The sequence below is a fragment of the Pinus tabuliformis genome, chromosome 1_1, assembly GCF_031772625.1.
Source record: "Pinus tabuliformis cultivar Carrire ecotype Pingquan chromosome 1_1, CPIR1, whole genome shotgun sequence".
Taxonomy (NCBI): Eukaryota; Viridiplantae; Streptophyta; class Pinopsida; order Pinales; family Pinaceae; genus Pinus; species Pinus tabuliformis.
This window is the reverse complement of record NC_142297.1, coordinates 75,047,765-75,071,200: the sequence shown is the minus strand read 5'-3', so window position 1 is coordinate 75,071,200 and position 23,436 is coordinate 75,047,765. Positions and strand designations below refer to the sequence as shown.

General features: G+C 39.6%; 1 protein-coding gene across 1 annotated transcript; it reads left to right on the top strand.

Annotated features, from left to right (window-relative positions):
* The first annotated feature begins 5,046 nt into the window (after positions 1–5,046).
* Positions 5,047–9,085, top strand: LOC149211654 (disease resistance protein Roq1-like). The gene is made up of 4 exons (XM_089390468.1): positions 5,047–5,795; positions 5,912–6,992; positions 7,098–7,373; positions 7,527–9,085. Exons 1-4 carry the CDS (start codon positions 5,254–5,256, stop codon positions 9,030–9,032), a joined length of 3,405 nt encoding a protein of 1,134 aa, XP_089246594.1. The 5' UTR covers positions 5,047–5,253; the 3' UTR covers positions 9,033–9,085.
* The last annotated feature ends 14,351 nt before the right edge of the window (positions 9,086–23,436 follow it).

Here is a 23,436-nt window from a genome sequence, read left to right as displayed (position 1 = left end):
GTATGCATCTTCGGGAAATAACGGCTGAGAACACGCAATCAGATCGGACGACTGGAGTGGATATCGGGAGGCCTCACTATGCTGAACATTAGCACCCGAGAAATTACGTTTGCTTACGTATGGGGAGAGCCACGCGTCTGCCCCATATTCCATCGGGTTCAAAAATATGAAAACCACTCTCTGCAGGAAGGCGGTCCGAGAAATCTCAAGCTGGTTTGTGGTTTTGTTGCGCGGTTTGGGCGTTGCGTGCTGGCTGAGTCGGCTGCCCACGTCCGCCTGCAGCCAGCAGTTGGAATTAACATTCCAACACTCCCCTTTAATTTCAACTGCTGGGCATTCGGTCATACCCAGACACTTCCTCTCGTAGAGGGATTCCTTAGCACTGCTGTTACAAAGATATCTTCCTCACATAGAGGGTTTCACCAACTGCTTCTGATGCAGTTCCACACACAACAAAGTTGTCTTCCTCTTAATAGAGGGATTAACCTGAAACTGTGCTAAGAGCACCTTCCTCATGATAGAGGGATTCACTATTACAATGTGCTGAAGAGCACCTTCCTCATGACAGAGGGATTTACTTGTGACTGTGCTGAAGAGCACCTTCCTCATGACAGAGGGATTCACCATAACGATGTGCTGAAGAGCACCTTCCTCTTGACAGAGGGATTCACCTGTGACTATGCTGAAAAGCATCATCCTCTTGATAGAGGGATTTACCATGTGTATGCTAAAAAGCATCTTCCTCTTGACAGAGGGATTTACCATGACACTGTGCTGAAAAACACCTTCCTCTTTAATAGAGGGTTTATAAACAGACACTGCTTTACATGCAGTTTCAAAAACAAACAATCATTGCACTGTTCTTTTATGCTGCTACATATTCTCTGCTGCACTGTTGTGCCATCTTCTTTGCTGCGTCTACCCCACACTGCTGTGTCTACACTTGCTGTTGTGTTGCTGCACTTCACTTACATTTCTTTGCAAACTCTGCATTGCTGTGCATTCTTCAAGGACATAATACTCTGTCTTTTCTGGAACAATTACTCTGTCCCACCTTACAAATTTACACTGCTGTGTGTAAACATTTCTTACATTCACTGCGCTGCTGTCCATAACTTCTTGCTGCTGCATTTTTCATATTCACTGCTGTCCATACCCATAACCATAGACTGTCATCCCTGGGTTTTTATTTGCTGCTGCGTTGCTTCTGCAATTTGCACTGTGGCTGCCTTTTGTTTCATCATATTGCTGTGTGCCCATACACTAACTCTTTACTCTCCATTACTTGCACATAGAGAGAAATCATCCTCACGCTGTTTTGCGCTGCATTCTCCATACAACAAAACAAAAAAAATTAACACAGGCTGCTGCCTTTTCTTTTTACACCCTTGCTTCACACAATCTTAGTCTTCATTCATTTTTTTTACACAATGCACTGCTGTGCAGTTCCTTTCATTTTTCTGCTGCCACACATTATCATTCACCCATGTGCATTAAAAATCTGTTGTCCCTGTTTTTCTTTAGCCATTTCTGTGCATGTTGCATTGCATACAAAAAAAATATTACATTTTTCACTGCTGTGTGAAAAATTTCATTGCATTCTCAGCCACTGGGCATTTACGCTCTGCTGCGTTTTGCCTTCTTCTCCTTTTCTTCTCACTGATTTGCATTTTCATTCCCAATACAAAACATTTCCATCTGCTGTGTATTATACTCACTCTGCTGTAAGTATATTCTCTCACTTTACATAAAAGGAAACCTACATTCCATTGCTATGCATTTCAATGCATGTGCACCACAAAAAAAAATTCAAACTGCTGTTCATTCTAATCCATGTGCTCCAAAAAAAATTTCAAAACTGTTGTTTTATGTTCTGTCTTCCCACTGCTGTGAGGGTCTTCTTGCTTTGCATACTTCTTATTGCGCTGCTGCACTTTACATTTGAGCGCTGTCCCCTTTTCTTCTCTGCTCTTATGGCAGATTTGATTTCATGTCTTTCCTTTATAAAAAGAAGTCTTCATTAAAGAATGACAGTTAAGACAGTTTCAGCAAAAAAAATTACAAGCTCCCCTTTAGTGTATGCTTTATCTTCTTTCAGCAGACTCTTCTCAAAAGAAACTTAGATTAGTTGCAAAGCTCAAGGGACTTTCACACTGTATTTCCTTCCTTCTCCATACTTGTGTAACTTTCTTCTTTTGTGTGGGTCTAGCTTGCATAGGAGCCCATCTTAAGTTACAGTCATGTGCCATATGCCCAATGTTATGACACTTGAAGCATTCTAAATTTTTCATAAATAAGAATTCATGATTTCTTCTTGTAAAATTATTTGTTGGAGATTGTCGGGGACCACAACATCTATCTCCATGAAATGCTCTACAGTCTTTTGCCATATGACCAAAGTTTGAGCAAGCATAACAATAACCATAAAATGAACTTTGATACCTGGGAGATGGAGGTTTTCTTGATGCACTTCTGAACCCTTGCTGCCTTGAGATCCTTTGATGATAACCATTGCCTCTTGCCTCTTTGACATCAGCTACATTTCTTCTTGGAGCTGGATTTCTTCTATTGCTGCCTTCATTTTTCTCCTTGCCTTTGCTGGAACTAGGAGCATCACATCTTCTTTTTGGTTTCTTCACATCTCCTTTGCTTAAAGCATCCTCATCCTTGTTTGAGGGTTCACCTACATACCCAAGTCCTGATTTATCAGATGGAGATCTGTGATAGCTGAGCATGTCATCCAAAGCTTGAGAGCTCTTCATGATCTTGTTCATCCCTTCAACCTTCTTCCTGAGGAGGACAATCTCTTCTTCCAACTTTTCACATACATTATTTTTCTTTGCTTGTTGTCCCTCAGTTTCTTCCTTGCTACGAGTAGCTTCAGCGGCTGCTACTTTAAGAGAGATGATGTCTGTCTTCATTTTGGAGATTTCTGCTTGACTGCTCTCCATTTTCTTTTCAGCTCCTTGTGCTGTCCAATCTCTTCCACAAGCTTACTCACTCTCATGTGCCTTTGTTCAAGTTGTCTTGACAAGGCATCTTCCTGCTTCTTTGCACTATTCAGCTGATTTGTCATGGATATGACTTCTTCATGATGTTTCCTCTTACTTTCTTCAAGCTCCTTCTTAAGCTTGGCAAGCTCTTCATCCCTTTCTTTTACCTGAAGTTTGATGAGGTCAAACCTTTCATTCTCAGCTTCTATGATGGGTTCTTCTTGACTCATTGTCATGGTCAGTGCTCCCTTTGCATGAAGGTCATGCAGTCTGTCCCATATATCCTTTGCTGATGTGTATTTTCCTAGATTCCTCTTCACAGAATCAGGGAGTCCATTCAAGATAGTCTTCGCTGCTTGTGCATCATACTCCATGGATTCTTTATCCATCTTGCTATCATCAATCACTGACTCCCAGACTTCAATCCCCTCAAACATTAGGAAAGCCCTCATCTTTATTTCCCATACATCAAAGTTTCCATCAAACTTTGGGGTTTCAAATAAAATGTATTTAAATGGATTGCCTTCTATTTTAGTAGAGGAGGGAGACACATTTTTAACAGGCCTGGAGGCTTTCTTCTTTGACCTTGCCATTCTTATCTAGGCTTTAAATACTTGACTGTGTTTTCTTTTAAATCACTGACTGTTTCTTCAACAGTAACACAAAGGAAAGCTTGAGGAATACCTTAATCCTTTTCGCTGAGGCTTCACACTGCTGGAGAGGTTTGACTGCTGCAACAACACCTTCCTTCAGCTTCTTTGAATCTTCAAAGAGCCTGGACTAGCTCTGATACCACTGTTGGGAATTTTTGCAATGGGAAAATACCAAAAACCAATCAAGCAGATACCACAGAGCCAATGCTCTGTTTCATTTCTTCCAGGACCTTTGCACAGCGAAGCTATTAAAACAAAATGACTCATAACAGTCCATTACAACAGCATAAAACATTTTCTATTTTTTAAAAACAAAAATTCAGACACATTTCATCCTCTGCACAGAGAGGGATTCACTGGAGAAACTCTGTCTCCTCATTTCTGGTCTTCCACTGCTATGGGTATTACAAAAACAATTTCTTACTGTTCCTGTGTTTTACAATGGGAAACAAACATTTCATGCCTCTATTCTGTTTCCCTTCTCGCACTGCTGTGCGTTCATTACATTGTTTTACATACTACCTCCGCGCGCAGGCACATCGTGCTCTTTTCCCCTGTTCTTCATAAACCTCCCGCGCGCAGGCACTCTAAAACTTTTCCCTGTTCTCTCTTGCGCATACCGTGCGCAGCCTCAATGCACACCAAAAAAAAATACCACACGCGCAGCCACTACTACACATAAAAAAAAACTACATAACCATTGCCACACACGGGCTTACATAGCCATATATAAAAACATATAAAAAAAACGTGTAGGACGTATGCCCATCACCTTATTAAAGGGCCTCCACCAAAAAAAACTACGAACAACCACCAACTCCATTAAATTCTCTTCTACGGCGGTCAACGGGAGAAAGTCTTTCACTCCACGCAAAATTTCGATTTGACGCAGGCGGTATGCATCTTCGGGAAATCAACGGCTGAGAACACGCAATCAGAGATCGGACGACTGGAGTGGATATCGGGAGGCCTCACTATGCTGAACATTAGCACCCGAGAAATTACGTTTGCTTACGTATGGGGAGAGCCACGCGTGTGCCCCATATTCCATCGGGTTCAAAAATACGGAAACCACTCTCTGCAGGAAGGCGGTCCGAGAAATCTCAAGCTGGTTTGTGGTTTTGTTGCGCGGTTTGGGCGTTGCGTGCTCGCTGAGTCGGCTGCCCACGTCCGCCTGCAGCCAGCAGTTGGAATTAACATTCCAACAGTGAAAACGCTTTGAGACATGAGCGCGTAGTTTATCGCATTGGCCAGTGGAAAACGCGTCGAGACACGGCCTTTGGAAGAGCGCGGTTTACTCTATCGGCCGCTGGAAAACGCGTGGAAAAATGAGAATTGAAAGAGTGAGCGGTTTATTCTATTGGCCGGTGGAAAACGCGTGGAAACATGACCCCTAAAAAAGCGCTCGCCTTATTCTATTGATCGGTGGGATTATAGATCTCTCAAGGGTTTAATTTCTATAGATTTCTCCGCGTACCAAAATTTTCATTCCAAAATTTCTGCGCTTTGAGATTCGTAGAGTCAGTAGCTAAAATCCTTCCTTGCAAACAGCTTCGGTAGCATTGAACATCCTTCCGATCACCTCAAATTCTATTTTCCAAACTGCAATGGCTCAATCCTCCAGCTCCACTTCTGCTAATTCGGATCAAGATGTGTTTATTAACCATCGGGGTCCGGATACAAAGAAAAATTTTGCCAGCTATCTCTATAGGTGCCTTCGTACACATCAGCTGAGAGTCTTTTTAGATCAGCCTGAATTGCGACGGGGAGATGATTTCAGTGTTCAGATTAAGAACGCCATTAGATCGGCCTCTGTTCATGTGGCCATCTTCTCCCCGGGATATGCCGATTCAAGATGGTGCCTAGATGAGCTGGTCCAGATGTTGGACACAAAGAAGCCCATAATTCCAGTGTTCTACCACGTGAAGCCTGCTGAGCTTAGGTGGACGCGGGGCAAAAAGGCAAGGTATGCTCAAGCCCTGGAGAAATTCGAAAATAAGACTGATTATGACTCTCAAACTGCTACTGAGTATGACCCTCAAACTGGTAAAAGGAAGTTGCAATATGATTCCAGCGTGACTGAAAAATGGAGAACTGCTCTTTCTAATGTTGCAAATATATCCGGTTTTGAGCTGGAAGCGTGTAATGGGTGAGAAATCGAACTCCTCTCTGGCTATTGTATTATTTTGTGTTATATGTTATAAACCTAGGCTTCTTTTTCTCATTAATCTTATTTATTTTCTTTATTTTCTTGTGAATAACCAGAGATGAGGCAGAGCTACTAGAGAAGGTGGTTGTTGAGGTGTTAAAAAGGGTGAAAAAACTGGCCTTACACCGGGACGTAGCTAAAGATGCAACAGGTTTGGATGAGAAGGTGACAGATTTTGAATTTTTTTTATCGCAGCGACAACAGAGCGAAAAACCTAGGATCTTGGGGATCGTGGGGTTAGGTGGTATAGGGAAGACCGCGTTAGCAACCGAATTCTTCAATAGGAAAACGTCAGATTATAGTGGATCCTGTTTCTTCTCTAATGTTAAAGATGCTGTAGGTAATCATTTAATTCCGTTGCAGAAAAAACTTCTTGGGATGTTGAATGTAACAGATGAGAAAATAAAAAAGGTTACGGATGTTGCTGAAGGTAAAGCGATGATCAGGGAGCATCTCTCATCATATAAAGCCTTAGTAGTTATAGATGATGTAGATGATGAGGATCAGGTTGATGCACTTTTGCCACATCAGAGTGTAATTCACCCTGACAGCTTAATATTGATAACATCTAGGAACAGAGATGTTCTCAGAAACTCAAATGTAGAAGAGGAGTCCATATATACCCTAACCGGCCTTGGTGAAAAACATTCTCTTGAGCTTTTCTGTTCGCATTCCTTCAACCAGCCATATCCACCCCAAGGATTTGAATTTTTGGTAAATAAGTTCGTAGAAGCCTGTGGTGGTTTGCCTTTGTCTTTAAAGGTATTTGGGGCACGTCTTAGAGGAAAAAACAAATATGTCTGGGAAGAACAATTGAGTAAACCACTACCCAGTGGAATAAAACAAATACTTCAAATCAGTTATAACGCTCTGGAGGAGGAGGAAAAAGAGATATTCTTGGATATCGCCTGTTTTTTCATAGGAGAAGACACGGATATGGTGATAAGAATAGTGGGGGAGAGTGGGTTTCAAAATATAGTGGACAGATCTCTAGTAGACGTGGATCGTGAAAAAAGGATAAAAATGCACGATCACGTCAGAGACATGGGAAGAGAACTTGCCCAAGGTTCAGGATTGCCGCGTCGGCTGTGGCGTTGGACAGAGGAGGACAATGGTGATTTGTTGCGGAAATCATGGGTAAGTGTTAAACCATTCAATCCTCTGAATTTTCAATTGTTTTCTGTTTTCTAAATACTTCCATCATTTTGCAAAAAGAATGGGTAATAGCTTTCATGTTTCCAGAATGGACAGATGACAGACGTGCGAGGAGTTAGAACAGACTTCGGCGATTACACTCAAGTAGATGACGGTATTCGTATGAGTAGTTTGCAACTTCTTGACGCCAAAGGTAATTTAATGGAACGCATTTTGACAAAGGTGTCTTTTCCAAATCTCAAATGGCTGCGCTGGATGCTGTGTACCTCTTCTTTCCTACCTTCCTCGGTTCCTATGGAAAATTTAAGGGTTCTGCAAATTCAAGGGTCGATTTTGAAAACATTGTGGAAAGAGGAATTGAAGGTAAATTAGGATTATTTTGAATTAAAGTTAACATTTTTTTGAAATAAAGTTTGTGTTTACTAGCTATTGATATTGTAGCACATGGTATATGTTCTCAGGGTTTCTTTTGATGAGAAAGATGATATTTTTATATTTTTTCTGAACATTTTGCAGCCACCTTTACAGTTGCGGGCGTTGGAGATTGTGTCTTCCCTCTCGCACATTCCAAACTCTATAGGGCAGCTAAACCACCTGGAACGGATTGTAATTTGTAATAATGGATTGGGTAGTGAGATCTCTATCACAAAATTGCCAGAAGAATTCTGTTTTCTGCGGTCGTTGAAAGTACTGGTGTTGAAGGGATGGTCAAGAATGAAGGCATTGCCGAATTGCTTTGGTAATTTAACCGAACTCCAACAAATCCAGCTGTCTTCTTGCACAGCTTTGGATAGCCTGCCAGAATCTTTTGGTAATTTATCCGAACTCCAACACCTCCAGCTGTCTTTTTGCACAGCTTTGGATAGCCTGCCAGAATCTTTTGGTAATTTAACCAACCTCCACCACCTTCAGCTGTCTAAATGCTCCGCTTTGAAGAGGCTGCCAGAATCTTTTGGTAAATTAAGTAATCTCCAGCACATCGACCTGTCTCGCTGCTCGGCTTTGAAGAGACTGCCAGGTTACTTTGGTAAATTAATTAAACTCCAGCATCTTGATTTGCGGAACTGCATTGAATTAAGCTTGCAAAGAGAAACACTAGGAGATATAAGTACGCTTAAGTACATAGATCTCAGTGAATGTAGAAAGATTGAAGTACTCCCTTCACAAGTGGCACATCAGAGGTCGCTTGAACAGTTATGTTTGGAAGGTACAAATTTAAAAGAATTGCCCAGTGCAATTGGAGAGCTCAGCTGTATGGAAGTTCTGCAATTAGGAGGAGGCCCTTTGCTGGACAAGCTGCCGTTTCAACTATATGACTTGAAGAAATTGAAGGAATTGAGTATAGATGGGTGGCAGGAATTGAAAGTTTTGCCAGATGCGCTATGTGACTTGAAGAACTTGAAGGAATTGAGTATAAGTGGCTGCAAAAAATTGAAATGTTTGCCGCCTTTGCTAGGTGACTTGAGTAACTTGAATAAATTAGAAATATTTGGTTGCCATGAATTGAACCGGTTGCCGACTTCTATTGGACGGTTGACTCAGTTGACTTGGTTGACGGTATCTGAATGTCCGTTGATACGCGAACTGCCGTTGAAGGAGGAGGTCGTCAGAGGAAAAAGTGAAACTTTGAATGATTTTCAGATACTTCCGTGGCTCCAAGTGTTAGAGGTTTCAGAGACAGGGATATCAGAGGTATCATTTGCTGAAGGGGTTTGCTGCAACCTCCGACATCTTTCAATAGAGAGGTGCAATGATGTGGTGGAGGTTGGAAAATTGCCAAATACACTCATATATCTTTCATTTAGTGGATGTGTGAAGTTGAAGCGCATTCGGGGATTGGGGCAGTTGACAAAGCTTGTAAGACTATACATTGAAGGTTGTTCCGACTTGGAAGACGTGGAAGGCATCCAATATTGTACGTCGTTGCTTCAGATTGGTGCTAGAGTATGTCCCAAACTGCAGTTGGATGCGGGAGTAAAGGAGCAACTGTGCCAACGTTGTTGGCAGGCGGTATTTGAGTGACACGGTTAATTAATTAATTAACCGAGGGTCCTTGCACAACATTTTCATGGGTGTTGGAGGTACTATTATGTGTTTTTTATTTTTATTTGAGTTGTATCAATGTATTGATAATTAGTATTTTAATAGCTGTAAGTAATTATTTTTTTCATTGTTTTATTTAACTAATAAATTTAATTAAATATTAAAAAAAATTAATTATATTTAAATTACCATTTTGAAAAATTATAATTATATAAATCTAAATATAATTATTGTTTCAGAAAAATTCATAAATAATAATTTTAAATTTAACTGTCTTTGTGTCGCAGAATTAACTTTAATAATTTTAAATTTAACTGTCTTTGTGTCGCAGAATCAACTTGATATCTTTATTTATAAAGCTATATATGCTCGATGATTAGATAATTAACAACATTATAAAACATGCTTATTGAAAAATGATAAATTATTATAATGTACGAGAATCAACTTGACATCTTTATCTATAAAGCTGCATGTGCTCGATGATTAGATAATTAATAATATTACAAAACATCTTAATTGAAAAGTGACAAATTATTATAATTTATTGTTTGACCTACCATGTTCACTATCATATATTGTTTGAAATATATATGTGTAAAATAATTTCAAAGGGTTTGGGATAAAGTTAAAAAACCTTTGACCACAGAAATTTCCATTTGATGCAATTGATCTCATGGAACACATTTTGACAAAAGTGTATTCTCCAAATCTAAAATGGTTGTGCTCGACCAAGGGTTACTTCTCTCCTTCCCTGCCTTATTCCCTACCTTCCTCGGTTCCTATGAAAAATTTAAGGGTTCTACAATTTGAAGGGAAGGGATTAAAAACATTATGGGAAGAGGAATTGTAGGTAAATTATGATTTTTTGAATTAAAGTTTGTTTTTACGAACTATTGATATTGCAACACATGGTATATGTTCTCAGGGTATTCTTTTGATGAGAAAAATGATTTCTGAACATTTTACAACCACCTCTATAGTTGCGAGAGTTTGAGATAGAGGCTCCCCTCTTGGACATTCCAAAGTCTATAGGGGATCGAAACTGTCTGGAACAAAATGTAATTTGTTATATATACAGAGAAGGGGCCAATATCACAAAATTGCTAGAAGAATTATGTCTTTTGTAGTCGTTAAAGGTACTAGTGTTGGTAAGATGGTCAAGAATGAAGGCACTACCAAGGTGCATTGGTAATTTAACCGAACTCCAACACATCGATGATGCAGGGGCATATCTAGGCTCAAACAATCCTCATCACCAAAAAAAATGTTTTCTCGCAACAATAGTTAGGTGTTAATAAAGGAGGGTTGAAACTTTGATTTTCTTGTGATATGTAGTTCATTTATAATAGGCCGAAACACCTGTTGTAACACCTTTTGAACTCTTATTTGTGTTGGATCATGGCTGTATATCGTGGACGTTTCTGTTGTTGTGTTCCCATCATTTGACAACACTATCACATATGTTGGAACACATGTTGAAACTCCACTTCAACACTATCATCAAGCACATCTAATGTCATCCAGATGTCACATGTGATGAATTCGTGGCACAATCGTGTGCGCAAGTGGAAGAACAAACATTCAACTGTGAAATCTCATCAACCAAGGCCATGAGGAGGAGGTGAAGCAATTATGAAGGAAAAGGGAGTGGTTTTGGCAATCGAATCTTGGGGGAAATAGATAGTAACTTTCCAAGAGTTGAATTGATTCAATGGATCAAAGGAGGGTTAAAGGGGGGAGATTGCAATGGAAGAGTGGTTGGTTAGTATATTGTGGAGGCGACATTTGGAGTTGGGAAGGCTAGAAAAGTGCAAGACGTGCAAGCTGAGATTCAAAGGGCCTTTGCACCTTTATCAATAATTATATTAGCTTACTCTGTAATCCAAGACTCTAATCACAAGTTTGATATTTTAATTGTTCATTGCTGTAACAGAAAGAGTTTGTAATCTAGTTGAACATTTAATAAACAAATATTGAATACTTTGTTATGTGATATGAATATATTTCCTCTGTTAACAAACATTTACATTGTAGAGTTTAGACTTTTGTGATCCATATTAATTGTAACAATATTTTCGGTAAAAATCACATAAATAAAATCTCGTCGTGTTTCAAACCAACCAATGTGGTTAATCTTCAGGACAAGATGAACCACACTCGTTGGTTCGAAACCTGACAAGATTTTATTTTATGTGATTTTTACCGAAAATAATGTTACAAACATTTACATTGTTTCCATATGGATTCGTTATGTACTTTGAGGGTGTAGTTCAGTGTTGTAACAATTAAAAGTGTTGCAGCCTATAGTGACTTCATCGGGTGGTATCAAAGCTTGTTTCAATTTGGGTGTTACGTGTGTTCCTATAGTGGGTTGGAGGAATACCCTAAAACTTTGGTGGTGTAACAACATTTCGAAGTGTTGTAGTGCAAGTGTGTATCAACTTCTAGAATGGGTTGTGGATGATAGTTAGGTTTAAAATTACCAAGATACTTGTGAAGGTGTCACCAAGAAGGAGAGGAGCAGTGCCTGGAGGTGTCAGAAACCTAGATTTGGAAGATCTAGAGAGAATAATAGAGTAGTTGGAACACAAAGGAGATGGGAATGTTGAGATAGCTTCAAGACCTCAAGATGAAGTTGAAGCTGAATAAAAAGATGAAAATGCAGACACGACAGAGAGTTTGATATCACACTTGAGCAATAGAGGTAGTGCGAAGGTGGAAGTCTCGTGCTATAATGGAAGCCTGAAGGCTGAAAATCTCATCTACTAGCTTGGAGAGCTTGAGAGGTATTTTGAATATGAAAATGTTCAAGACCCTAACATAATTTGTTTTTTTTAGTCACGAAGATGAAAGGAAATACAACCCTTTGGTGGGACATGTTGTAGAGAGATAGGACTGACCTTGGACTATAAAGAATTAGAACTTTGAAGAATATGGTGAGCAAGGTAAAGAAGAATTTTTTTTTTGCAGACAATCAGCAAAACTTATGCAAACAAGTTCATATTTTGACGCAGAAAGATGTGTCTGTGCGTGAGTACACGAAGGAATTCTTCAAATTATCACTTAGGCCTAGTATTAAAGAGCCAGAGTATCAGTGTGTGGCTAGATATGTTAATGGATTGAAGTATTCGATCAACGCTGAGATGAGCACACAATATTTTCAAACTGTGGATGAGGCTTACCAAATTGCCTTGAAGGTTGAGGAATAAGTTGAAAGGAAAACTCAACAGAAGCTTAGAGTAAAAGGTATAAGAGGAAGAGGAAGAGTAAATAATACCAAATTAAATGAGAAGGAAGAAGAGGCTTCAAGTAGCCAAATCCTAGAGGAAGTGGTGCTAGTAGAGGTTGAGGATTCAGTAGAGGTAGAGGCAAGTTTGTAATCACTTGTTATAGGTGTGGTGTTGAAGGTCATAAAGCATCAGAATGCCTTGAAAAATAAGGAAGCAAAAGAGGTGATGCTAGGACACAAATGACAATGACAAATGAGGCATCAGTGGTTAGAGAAAATGTGGTTGTGCTTCCACAAGAGGAAGGTGAAAATATGATGTTTCAAAGAGCCTTGTTGAGGTCGGAACAAAAGATTGCAACAAAGCCTGAACAATGGAAGAAGATTTTCAAAGCCAAGTTTAAAGTGTAAGGTAAGTGTTGTAACTTGATCATTGAAAGAGGAAGAACCAAAAATTTGGTCTCCACCAAGGTTGAAAATAAACTAAATCTAAAATTTGAACCATATCCTAATCTCTACATAGTTTTTTGGTTGCAAAAGGGTCAGCGAGTAACCGTGATAGAGCAATATCCCTTGAATTTTCAGATTAGAGAGTTTAAAGAGCAAGTGATGTGTGATGTTGTAGACATGGATGCATATAATATTCTGCGTTGGAGACCTTGGTTATTTGATTGGAAAGTGTCTCATGATGGCAAAGAAAACACTTATAAGTTTGTGCAAAACGAGCAACATTACATATTAACACCCATGTGTGAATAAAATGGGAGTTGTAGCGAGTAAGTGAAGAGTTGTAACAATAGCATATCACTGTGCTCAACCAAAGAGTTTTTAAGAGTATAGAAACATAATGGGTACTATTTGGCTCTCTTGGCAAGATAATTCCAAAACGCTGAAATAGGGAGTGATGTTCCACTCCTTGAAAGTGTTCAAAGTATGTTGAAAGAGTTTAAAGAGATTGTGGCAGAGGAAATACCCAACATATTTCCTCCCTTGTGCATTTCTGCCACATTACGAACTGGGGTCCAATGCGGTGATACCTCTAAATAAATAACATAATTAGGCTCCACACCCAACAATCTCCCACTTGGAGACTGATTATAGCAACTCCACTGCTGATTTCTGAACATTTTACAACCACCTCTATAGTTGTGAGAGTTTGAGATAGGCGCTCCCCTCTTGGACATTCCAAAGTATATAGGGGAACTAAACTGTCTGGAACAAAATGTAATTTGTTATCTATACAGAGAAGGGGTCAATATCACAAAATTGCTAGAAGAATTATGTCTTCTGCAATCATTAAAGGTACTAGTGTTGGTAAGATGGTCAAGAATGAAGGCACTGCCAAGGTGCAATGGTAATTTAACCGAACTCCAACACATCGATGATGCAAGAGCATCTCTAGGCTCGAATAATCCTCATCACCACAAAAAAAATTGATTTCTCGCAATAGTAGTTAGGTGTTAATAAAGGAGGGTTGAGACTTTGTTTTTCTTGTGATATGTAGTTCATTTATAATAGGCTAAAACACCTGTTGTAACACCTTTTGAAATCTTATTTGTGTTGGATCATGGTTTTATATCGTGGACGTTTCTGTTGTTGTGTTCCCATCATTTGAAAACACTATCACATATGCTGAAACACATGTTGAAACTCCACTTCAACACTGTCATTAGGAACATCTAATGTCATCTAGATGTCACATGTGATGAATTCGTGTCACAATCATGTGCGTAAGTGGAAGAACAAACATCTGTGTGTGAAATCGCATCAACCAAGGCCATGAGGAGGAGGTGAAGTGATTGTGAAGGAAAAGGGAGTGGTTTTGGCAATCGAATTTTGGGGGAAATAGATCATAACTTTCCAAGAGTTTAATCGATTCAATGGATCAAAGGAGCGTTAAAGGGGGGGAATTGCAATGGAAGGGTGGTTGGTTAGTATATCGTGGAGGTGACATTTGGAGTTGGGAAGGCTAGAAAATTGTAACACATGCAAGTCGAGATTCAAAGGGCCTTCGCACCTTTGTCAATAATTATATTAGCTTACTATGTAATCCATGACTCTAATCATAAGTTTGATATTTTAATTTTTCATTGCTATAAGAGAAAGAGTTTGTAATGTGGTTGAACATTTAATAAACAAATATTGAATACTTTGTTATGTAATATGAATATATTGCCTATGTTAACAAACATTTACATTGTAGAACTTAGACTTTTGTGATCCATATTAATTGTAACAGTATTTTCGGTAAAAATCACATAAAATAAAATACAGTCACGTTTCGAACCAACCAGTGTGGTTCATCTTCACGACAAGATGAACCACACTGGCTTGTTCGAAACGCGATGGGATTTTATTTTATGTGTTTTTTACCGAAAATACTATTACAAACATTTACATTGTTTCCATATGGATTCGTTATGTACTTTGAGGGTGTAGTTTAGTGTTGTAACAATTAAAAGTGTTGCAACCTGTAGTGACTTCATCGGGTGGTATCAAAGCTTGTTTCACTTTGGGTGTTACGTGTGTTCCTATAGTGCCAGGTTGGAAGAATACCCTAAAACTTTGGTGGTGTAACAACATTTCAAAGTGTTGTAGTGCAAGTGTGTATCAACTTCTAGAATGGGTTGTGGATAGTAGTTAGGTTTAAAATTACCAAGATACTTGTGAAGGTGTTGCCAAGAAGGAGAGGAGCAGTGCGTGGAGGTGTCAGAAACCTAGAACTGGAAGATCTACAGAGAATAATAGAGTAGTTGGAACACAAAGGATATGGGAATGTTGAGATCGATTCAGGACCTAAAGATGAAGTTGAAGCTGAATAAAAAGATGAAAATGCAGACACGACAGTGCGTTTGATATCGTACTTGAGCAACAGAGGTAGTGCAAAGGTGGAAGTCTCGTGCTAAATGGAACCCTGAAGGCTAAAAATCTCATATACTAGCTTGGAGAGCTTGAGAGGTATTTTGAATATGAAAATGTTCGAGACCCTAACAGAATTTGTTTTGCAGTCACGAAGATGAAAGGAAATACAACCCTTTGGTGGGACATGTTGTAGAGAGATAGGAATGACCTTGGACTGGAAAGAATTAGAACTTGGAAGAATATGGTGAGCAAGGTAAAGAAGAATTTTGTTTTTGCAGATTGTCAGCAAAAATTATGCAAACAAGTTCATATTTTGACGCAGAAAATTGTGCCTGTGCGTGAGTACACAGAAGAATTCTTCAGATTATCACTTAGGTCTAGTATTAAAGAGCTAGAGTATCAGTGTGTGTCTAGATATGTTAATGGATTGAAGTATTAGATTGAAGCTGAGATGAGCACACAATATTTTCAAACTGTGGATGAGGCTTACCAAATTGCCTTGAAGGTTGAGGAAAAAGTTGAAAGGAAAACTCAACAAAAGCTTAGAGTAAAAGGTATAAGAGGGAGAGGAAGAGTAAATAATACCAAATTAAATCAGAAGGAAGAAGAGGCTTCAAGTAGCCAAAACCCCAGAGGAAGTGGTGCTGGTTGAGGTTGAGGATTCGGTAGAGGTAGAGGCAAGTTTGTAATCACTTGCTATAGGTGTGGTGTTGAAGGTCATAAAGCATCAGAATGCCTTGAAAAATAAGGAAGCAAAAGAGGTGATGCTAGGACACAAATGACAGTGACAAATGAGGCATCAGTGGTTAGAGAAAATGTGGTTGTGCTTCCACAAGAGGAAGGTGAAAATATGATGTTTTGAAGAGCCTTGTTGAGGCCAGAACAAAAGCTTGCAATAAAGCCTGAACAATGGAAGAAGGTTTTCAAAGCCAAGTGTAAAGTGCAAGGTAAGTGTTGTAACTTGATCATTGAAAGAGGAAGTACCAAAAATTTGGTCTCCACCGAGGTTAAAAATAAACTAAATCTAAAATTTGAACCATATCCTAATCCCTACAGAGTTTTTTGGTTGCAAAAGGGTCAGCAAGTAACCGTGATAGAGAAATATCCCTTGAATTTTCAGATTGGAGAGTTTAGAGAGCAAGTGATGTGTGACATTGTAGACATGGATGCATATCATATTCTGCTTGGGAGACCTTGGTTATTTGATTGGAAAGTGTCTTATGATGGCAGAGCAAACACTTATAAGTTTGTGCAAAATGGGCAACATTACATATTAACACCCATGTGTGAATAAAATGGGAGTTGCAGCGAGTAAGTGAAGAGTTGTAACAATAGCATATTACTGTGCTCAACCAAAGAGTTTTTAAAAGTATAGAAACATAATGGGTACTATTTGGCTCTCTTGGCAAGATAATTCCAAAAGGCTGAAATAGGGAGTGATGTTCCACTCCTTGAAAGTGTTCAAAGTATGTTGAAAGAGTTTAAAGAGATTGTGGCAGAGGAAATACCCAACATATTTCCTCCCTTGTGCAACATTTTGCACCAAATCGATCTTATCCCAGGATCAAGTTTTCCAAACAAAGCACCACATACAATGACTCTAGTAGAGAATGAAGACTTGAATTGGAAAGTGCAGGAATTTCTTGACCATGGATTGATTCGTGAAAGTTTAAGCCCTTGTGCAATACCAACAATACTGACACCGAAGAAGATAGGGGAATGGCGAACATGTGTTGATTCACGCACCATAAACAAGATCACCATCAAGTATAGATTTCCATTTCCAAGAATGGATGACCTTATGCAATGCTTGAGTGGTGCAGAGTATTTCACAAAGATTGACTTGAAAAGTGGCTATCATCAAATTCATATCAGAGCAGGTGATGAATGGAAGATAGTGTTTAAGACAAAGGATGGATTGTTTGAATGGCTTGTGATGCCATTTGGGTATACAAATGAGCCTATCACATTCATGCAGTTGATGAAGTGTTGAATTCATTCTTGGGTAAGTTTGTAGTTATTTATCTTTGTTAGGATAGGAGTAACTCTGAATGTAATTGTTGCATTTGCATTAAGATAAAACATAGATATATACATGGAGAGGGAGACTATTGGGTTTCATTGATCCAGACTTATGTGGGAATGCAACAAAACACAGATATACACATAAACACAGAGATGCATCAAAAATAAATCTTCATTTAATTAATATGAAAGAACTAAAATATGCTTACATACATAAATGGAAATAAACTAGCTTGAGTGATGGTAGCTTATCTCTGAGAAGATATGTGACGGCTACATGCCTATAAACTGTGTTACAATGAGGTTTAAAGGCCTATTTATTATTTAGTAGCAATGGAAAACCATAAACATCCAAAAACCTAACCCTAGGAGATGAAGCGCCAAAACTATGGGCCCCATTTGGGTAAATTGGTACATCAACTTCTCAGGCTCGTAACTTTGGCATACGATCTCCATTTGGCTATCATAATACCTCGTTTCGAAGATCTCAAATAGGAGGCTGAAAAATAGAAGAAGGCCAATTTGAGACTTTTCTAGTCTCTCCGTTTTCCCTTGAAACGTCTTTTAATCCCTCAAAATAGCTCTAGAAATTTAAGACCTGAGAAACTGCCAAAAATAGTAAGTTGTGCTACAATTAAGGAAACTAAAAAGAAACAATGGTGGGGGTCCAAGTGGAATAGGCGGATGGCCACCAATAACCACCTGGATCAGTCCTCCCCCCTTAGAAAGTAATGTTCCCCATTGCATTGAGTGCCTCCATGATATGGGGGAACTTCTACTGAACTTGGTCCTTGAGGAGCCACTTTCCTTGGTGCAGGAGTTGGCCAACTTTGACAACCCAATACAGTTGTATCTTCTGCTGGTGAGTGTTCTTGATCTGCGTGTCCATGATCCGATCAGTTTTGGTATGTTCCATGTAGTCGGGGTTTAACTCTATTGGTGTGAGTTGTTATGCAATGTCTGATGTGTCGAGTAATGGTGGAAAGTATGGTCGAAGGCGGTCCACATTGAACACTGGGTGCAGGCCAAGGAATGGTGGAATGATGAGCTCAAAAGCATTATCCCCTACAAACTAAGTGATGGTGTATGACCCATATCAGAGTGGGCGTAGCTTGCGGTGAGGCCCAACGAGGTGCTTCTTCTGCAAATGTAACCAAATTTTGTCGCCCACTTGTAACTTGTGTGGCACACGATGCTAATCATGGCGCTACTTGAACTTAGCATTGGCTCTGTCCAATATGTCATGGACCTGTTGGCAGATGTGCTGAATGTGCTTAGAGAAGTTGTTAGCCCTGTCAGTTTCAGATTGGAAATGAGTTGAATATGCCTGAGTATCTGCAAATGGTATGGCCACATCAATGGGACATATTGGATGGAATCCAAACCCCACCTAAAAGGGGCGGTGGCCAGTTGAGCTATGGAGAGCTCTATTTTAGTTGTGCAATACATAGGGGAGGATTTCATTCCATGTGTGTGGATGATTCAAGTTTTACATACACAGAATGTGTATGATCATCATGTTGATGACCTCTGTTTGGCCATCAATTTGGGGGTTGAAGTTTATGGACTTAGTGAGTTTGGTATCCAACATCGACCAGAGATTTGACCAAAATGTACTTAGGAACCTATTGTCCTGATCTGAGATAATGGAATGTGGGATCCCAAAATGTACCCACACTTGTTCAAAGAAGAGCTTAATAGTGGCTTCTGTTGTGATACTCTTCTTGAAGGTCGCCAGAATGGCCATCTTAGAGAATCTGTCGACGGCCACGAAAATGCAGTCGTTTCCATGCTTAGTAGAAGCAAGGTCTGACATGTAATCCATGGAGATGGATTCCCAAGGTCGACTAGGAGTAGGTAGAGGAGTATATAGGCCTTTCTTATTTATGGTTGGTTTGGAAATGACACAGGCAGTGCATGGTCTGATGTACTTCCCAACATCCTATAGGAGGTTCGACCAATAAAAATAATTTTGTAACACTGCAACTATTTTCTCTACCCCGAAATGTCCAGTGACTCAGCTGTAGTGCATGTCCCAAATCATCTTGGAACTCTTGCTTGAAGGAACATAGAGGTGTCCCAGGTAGCATAACATTGCATCCTGGAGGTGAAAATTTGGAACTTTCTTGCCTTCCAGGATCGTCTAGTATGTGTAATTTTTTTGGACCCTGTATTAGGTGGGTGGACCACCTATGGTTTTGTGTGTGGTTTTCACACATGGTTTTGGGGATGATGGTTTTCTGCCCATGGTATTTTGTAGATCTGATCAAGGGAACTACTATTATGTTCTAATCCAGGGTTAATGGATTGGGGTTTATGGATGCTTAAACATGTATATATATGTATTATAACATTGAAAGGAATAGAATGAAAAATCAATCTGGTAGTCCCGATTTTGGGATCTAGGGGAAAAATCTTTGTGTATTACTGTTTTGTGTTTTATGCTCTCGCCATTATTTTTTTTGTTTTTAAAATTCGTAGGCAGGTAATTTTTGTACAGGGTTAAAACCTATAGTACCCTAGATATTGAACCTGGGTCATACTAAAAGTGCATTTCTCCAAATTGGCACACAACTTGTGCTGCCGCAAGCTTTGGAGGACCTATCGAATATGGTGGAGGTGTTCTTCCCAAATTTAGCTGAAGATCATAATGTCATCCAAATTCACCACCACAAATGAGTTGGTGAAGGGTCACAAGATGTTATCCGTTAGCGTCATGAAAGTTGCGGGGGCATTCGTCAACCCAAAAGGTATGACCCACCATTAAAAAAGGCCCTCCTTAGATTTAAAGGTATTTTTCCACACATCAGAGGGTTCAATCGGTATTTGGAGATAACTGGACTTCAAGTCAATCTTGCTAAAATATTTGGCCCCCTTGAGCTAGTCTAGAAGGTCATCAATCCATGGGAATGGATACCTATTTCAGACAATGATCTTGTTCAGTGCCCAATAGTCAATACATATTATCCAGGTCCCGTCCTTCTTCTGTAGCAACACGATCGAGCTCCCACAAGGTGATGAACTTGGCCTTGTAGGAATTTACAGGGTAAGTTCCTCAGACAGAACACCAAAGGACACCGCTCACAAACAGATCACAGATCAATACACCAGTATTTTGACGTGGTTAAAACCCTCAAAGAGGGAAACAGTCCACGACCTGAGCCAACGCGGCCACTTCAGGCAATTTATTAATAAAATAATGAAAATTTACACAAGCTTCTCTCATGAACGATTACCCTACAAATGACCCTCCATGCTCTTTAAATAGAGATCATGGACCAATCGGGTGTTAAGCCACGGATCAAGTGTCGGTAATACCGAGGAGAGAATGAACCGTCAGATCACTACATATCGTGACCGTTGGATTGTAAGTTACAAAAGTACATAGTAAAGAAACACACTTTACCTAACTCTATACTAGACCAAGTTACACTTAACTACTTCCTATGTGTCAGAATATCCTAACATCCCCCCTTAAGAACAACATGGGATAGGATTGAAGGATGTACAAATGTGACACAATAGGAGAAGGAAGGAGGCACTAGAGCCTATTCCCCCTTAGTGACAACTTCCTGAACTCCAACCATAAATCGAAGTTTAGTAAACTTCACCTCTGTGAGAGCCTTTGTAAAGATGTCTGCAACTTGATCATCTGTTGAACAATATTGCACTTCAAGAACATGGTCGTGAATGAGCTTTCTGATGAAGTGCATGTGCAGTTCAATGTGTTTGCTGCGCTGATGTTGGACTGGATCTTTGCATAGTTGAATGGCACTTTGATTATCACACCAAAGTGTAGTCGGATGCTGCTGCTGAAAGCCAAACTCTAACAAGATCTGACGAAGCCACAAGGCTTCCTTACTAGCTTCTACGGCACCATGATACTCTACTTCTGCTGAAGAAAGAGAAATGGCACCTTGTTTCTTGCAAGCCCATGTAATAGGTCCTGAACCAAGAGTGAACACATAACCTGCAGTAGACTTCCGATCATCAGGGACACCAGCCCAATCGGAATCAGTGAAACCAACCAATAGAGGAGATGCTTCGGCACTGTAATGAATCCCAAACTAAACTGTACCTCGAACATAACGAAGTATTCTTTTAGCTGCTTTCCAATGACTTTCATGTGGGTTTTGCATAAACCGAGCAACAAGGCCAACGACAAAGGAAAGGTCAGGACGAGTATGGGTTAGATACAAAAGTTTTCCTACAAGTTGACGGTATAAGGTAGCATCAACTTCAGGGGAAGTACAAGTGACTGAAAGTTTGACTCCAGACTGAAAGGGAGAAGGGGCTGGCTTACAGTTTTCCATGTGAAAATGGCGTAGAAGATCACAGGCATACTTGGACTGGGAAAGGGAAATACCTTCCTTGGATTGCAAGACTTGAAGACCAAGAAAATAATGCAAGTGTCCTAAGTCTGTCATTTCAAACTTCTTTTTTAAGGCTAGACTTCACATGGTTTATAAGGTTGGGATCACTACCAGTGAGGATAAGATCATCAACATAAAGAACAAGAATGATAAGAGACTGGCCCACTTTCTTGGTGTAGACAGTATTGTCAGAATGACACCTAGAAAAGCCAAATTCTAAAAGAAAGCTATCCATTTTGGCATACCAAGCCCGAGGAGCTTGCTTGAGACCATAAAGGGATTTCTTAAGCCGACATACAAGGCTGGAGTCTGTTTGTATAAAGCCAATAGGTTGTTCCATATAGATTTCTTCATGCAAGTCCCCATGCAAGAAAGTAGATTTAACATCCATCTAATGGACTTCCCATTTGAAAGAGGCAGCAAGGGAAAGAACAAGGCAGATAGAGTTCATTTTGGCAACAGGGGAGAAGGTTTCAGTATAGTCAATGCCTTCAACTTGTGAAAAACCCTTAGCAACAAGACGAGCTTTATGTTTATCAACGTTCCCATCTGGTCCATACTTGGTTCTGTAAACCCATTTACATCTAACAAGTTTTCGTCCCTTTGGTAGAGGAACAAGATCCCATGTATCATTTGCCAATAATGAACGATATTCTTCATTCATAGCTGCGTCCCAATCTGGATGGCCTGAAGCTTCTGCAAAGGTGTCAGGATCATAATTCGCTGAAGCTTGAGCCAGTAAAGAAGAGGCTCTATCGAACTGAGAATGTGTACGTCGCTGATCTGTAGGATCACCGGCAAGATCACCTGCTGCATCCCGAGTAGCACGGACCCATTTTTGAAGCTGAGGAGCTGAAGGAGGATCCTGAGAAGGTGGGGGAGGATTGTCATCCTCGCTTTCATCATCTGAAGAAGAAATATTTTCAAGAGTAGAAGAGATAGGGAGAGGTGGCACATCCGCCGAACTAGGCTCGTAGGCCGATATATTTTCAGCAAACTTTACATCTCTTCTAATGATAACATTTTTGGACTTAAGTGGAATAAGTCTATATCCTTTGACATCTTCAGAATATCCAACAAAAATACATTTTTCACTCTTAGGTTCTAAAGCTTTATGTTTCTCATCTGGAATATGGGCCCGTGCTTCACTTCCGAAAACATGAAATTGACTTACATCTGCTTTAATTGAGCTCCATGCTTCTTTTGGAGTGATATTCTTTAAAATCTTAGTAGGAGTGCGATTTATTATGTAATTTGCACAGTTAATTGCTTTTGCCCAAAAATTAAGACCAAGTCCTTTAGATTGAAGCATAAAATTAGCCATTTCCTTTAAGGTGCGATTCTTCCTTTCAGCTACACCATTTTGTTGTGGAGTATATGGAACAGTATGTTGCATTTGAATTCCATTCTCAGTGCAAAAGTTGATGAATTTGTTGTTAACATATTCTCCGCCATTATCAGATCTTAGCTTAAGAATTTGATGTCCAGATTGTTTTTCAACAAAGGCCTTAAAGGCCAAGAACATGTTAAATACTTCACTCTTGAGTTTTAAGAAGTATACCCAAGTGCGTCTGGAGAAATCATCAATGAAAGTTAAGAAATACTTGTAGTCAGAGAATGAAACAACTGGAAGTGGACCACATAAATCACTATGCACAAGCTGTAAAGGGGCTGAGGCATGCCAAAAGGCACGTTTTTCAAAACTATCCCGATGATGTTTTCCGAGTACACATCCAGAACAAACACCATCTCTGAAAGATACCATTGGAAGACCTGTCACCATATTTTCTTTACATAGATTCTGAAGGGAGCGATAGTTTAAGTGACCAAATCACTCATGCCAAAGTTTGCTCACTTCATCATTATGAGCAACAAATATCGAGGGAAGATTTGA

What these genes read in the sequence shown, in the direction of transcription:
- LOC149211654 (XM_089390468.1), top strand. Translation starts at nt 5,254, where the DNA reads ATGGCTCAATCCTCCAGCTCCACTTCTGCTAATTCGGATCAAGATGTG. An exon ending in GAGCTGGAAGCGTGTAATGG is followed by an intron (nt 5,796 to 5,911) that starts GTGAGAAATCGA and finishes GTGAATAACCAG; the next exon opens with AGATGAGGCAGAGCTACTAG. An exon ending in TGTGGAAAGAGGAATTGAAG is followed by an intron (nt 7,374 to 7,526) that starts GTAAATTAGGAT and finishes AACATTTTGCAG; the next exon opens with CCACCTTTACAGTTGCGGGC.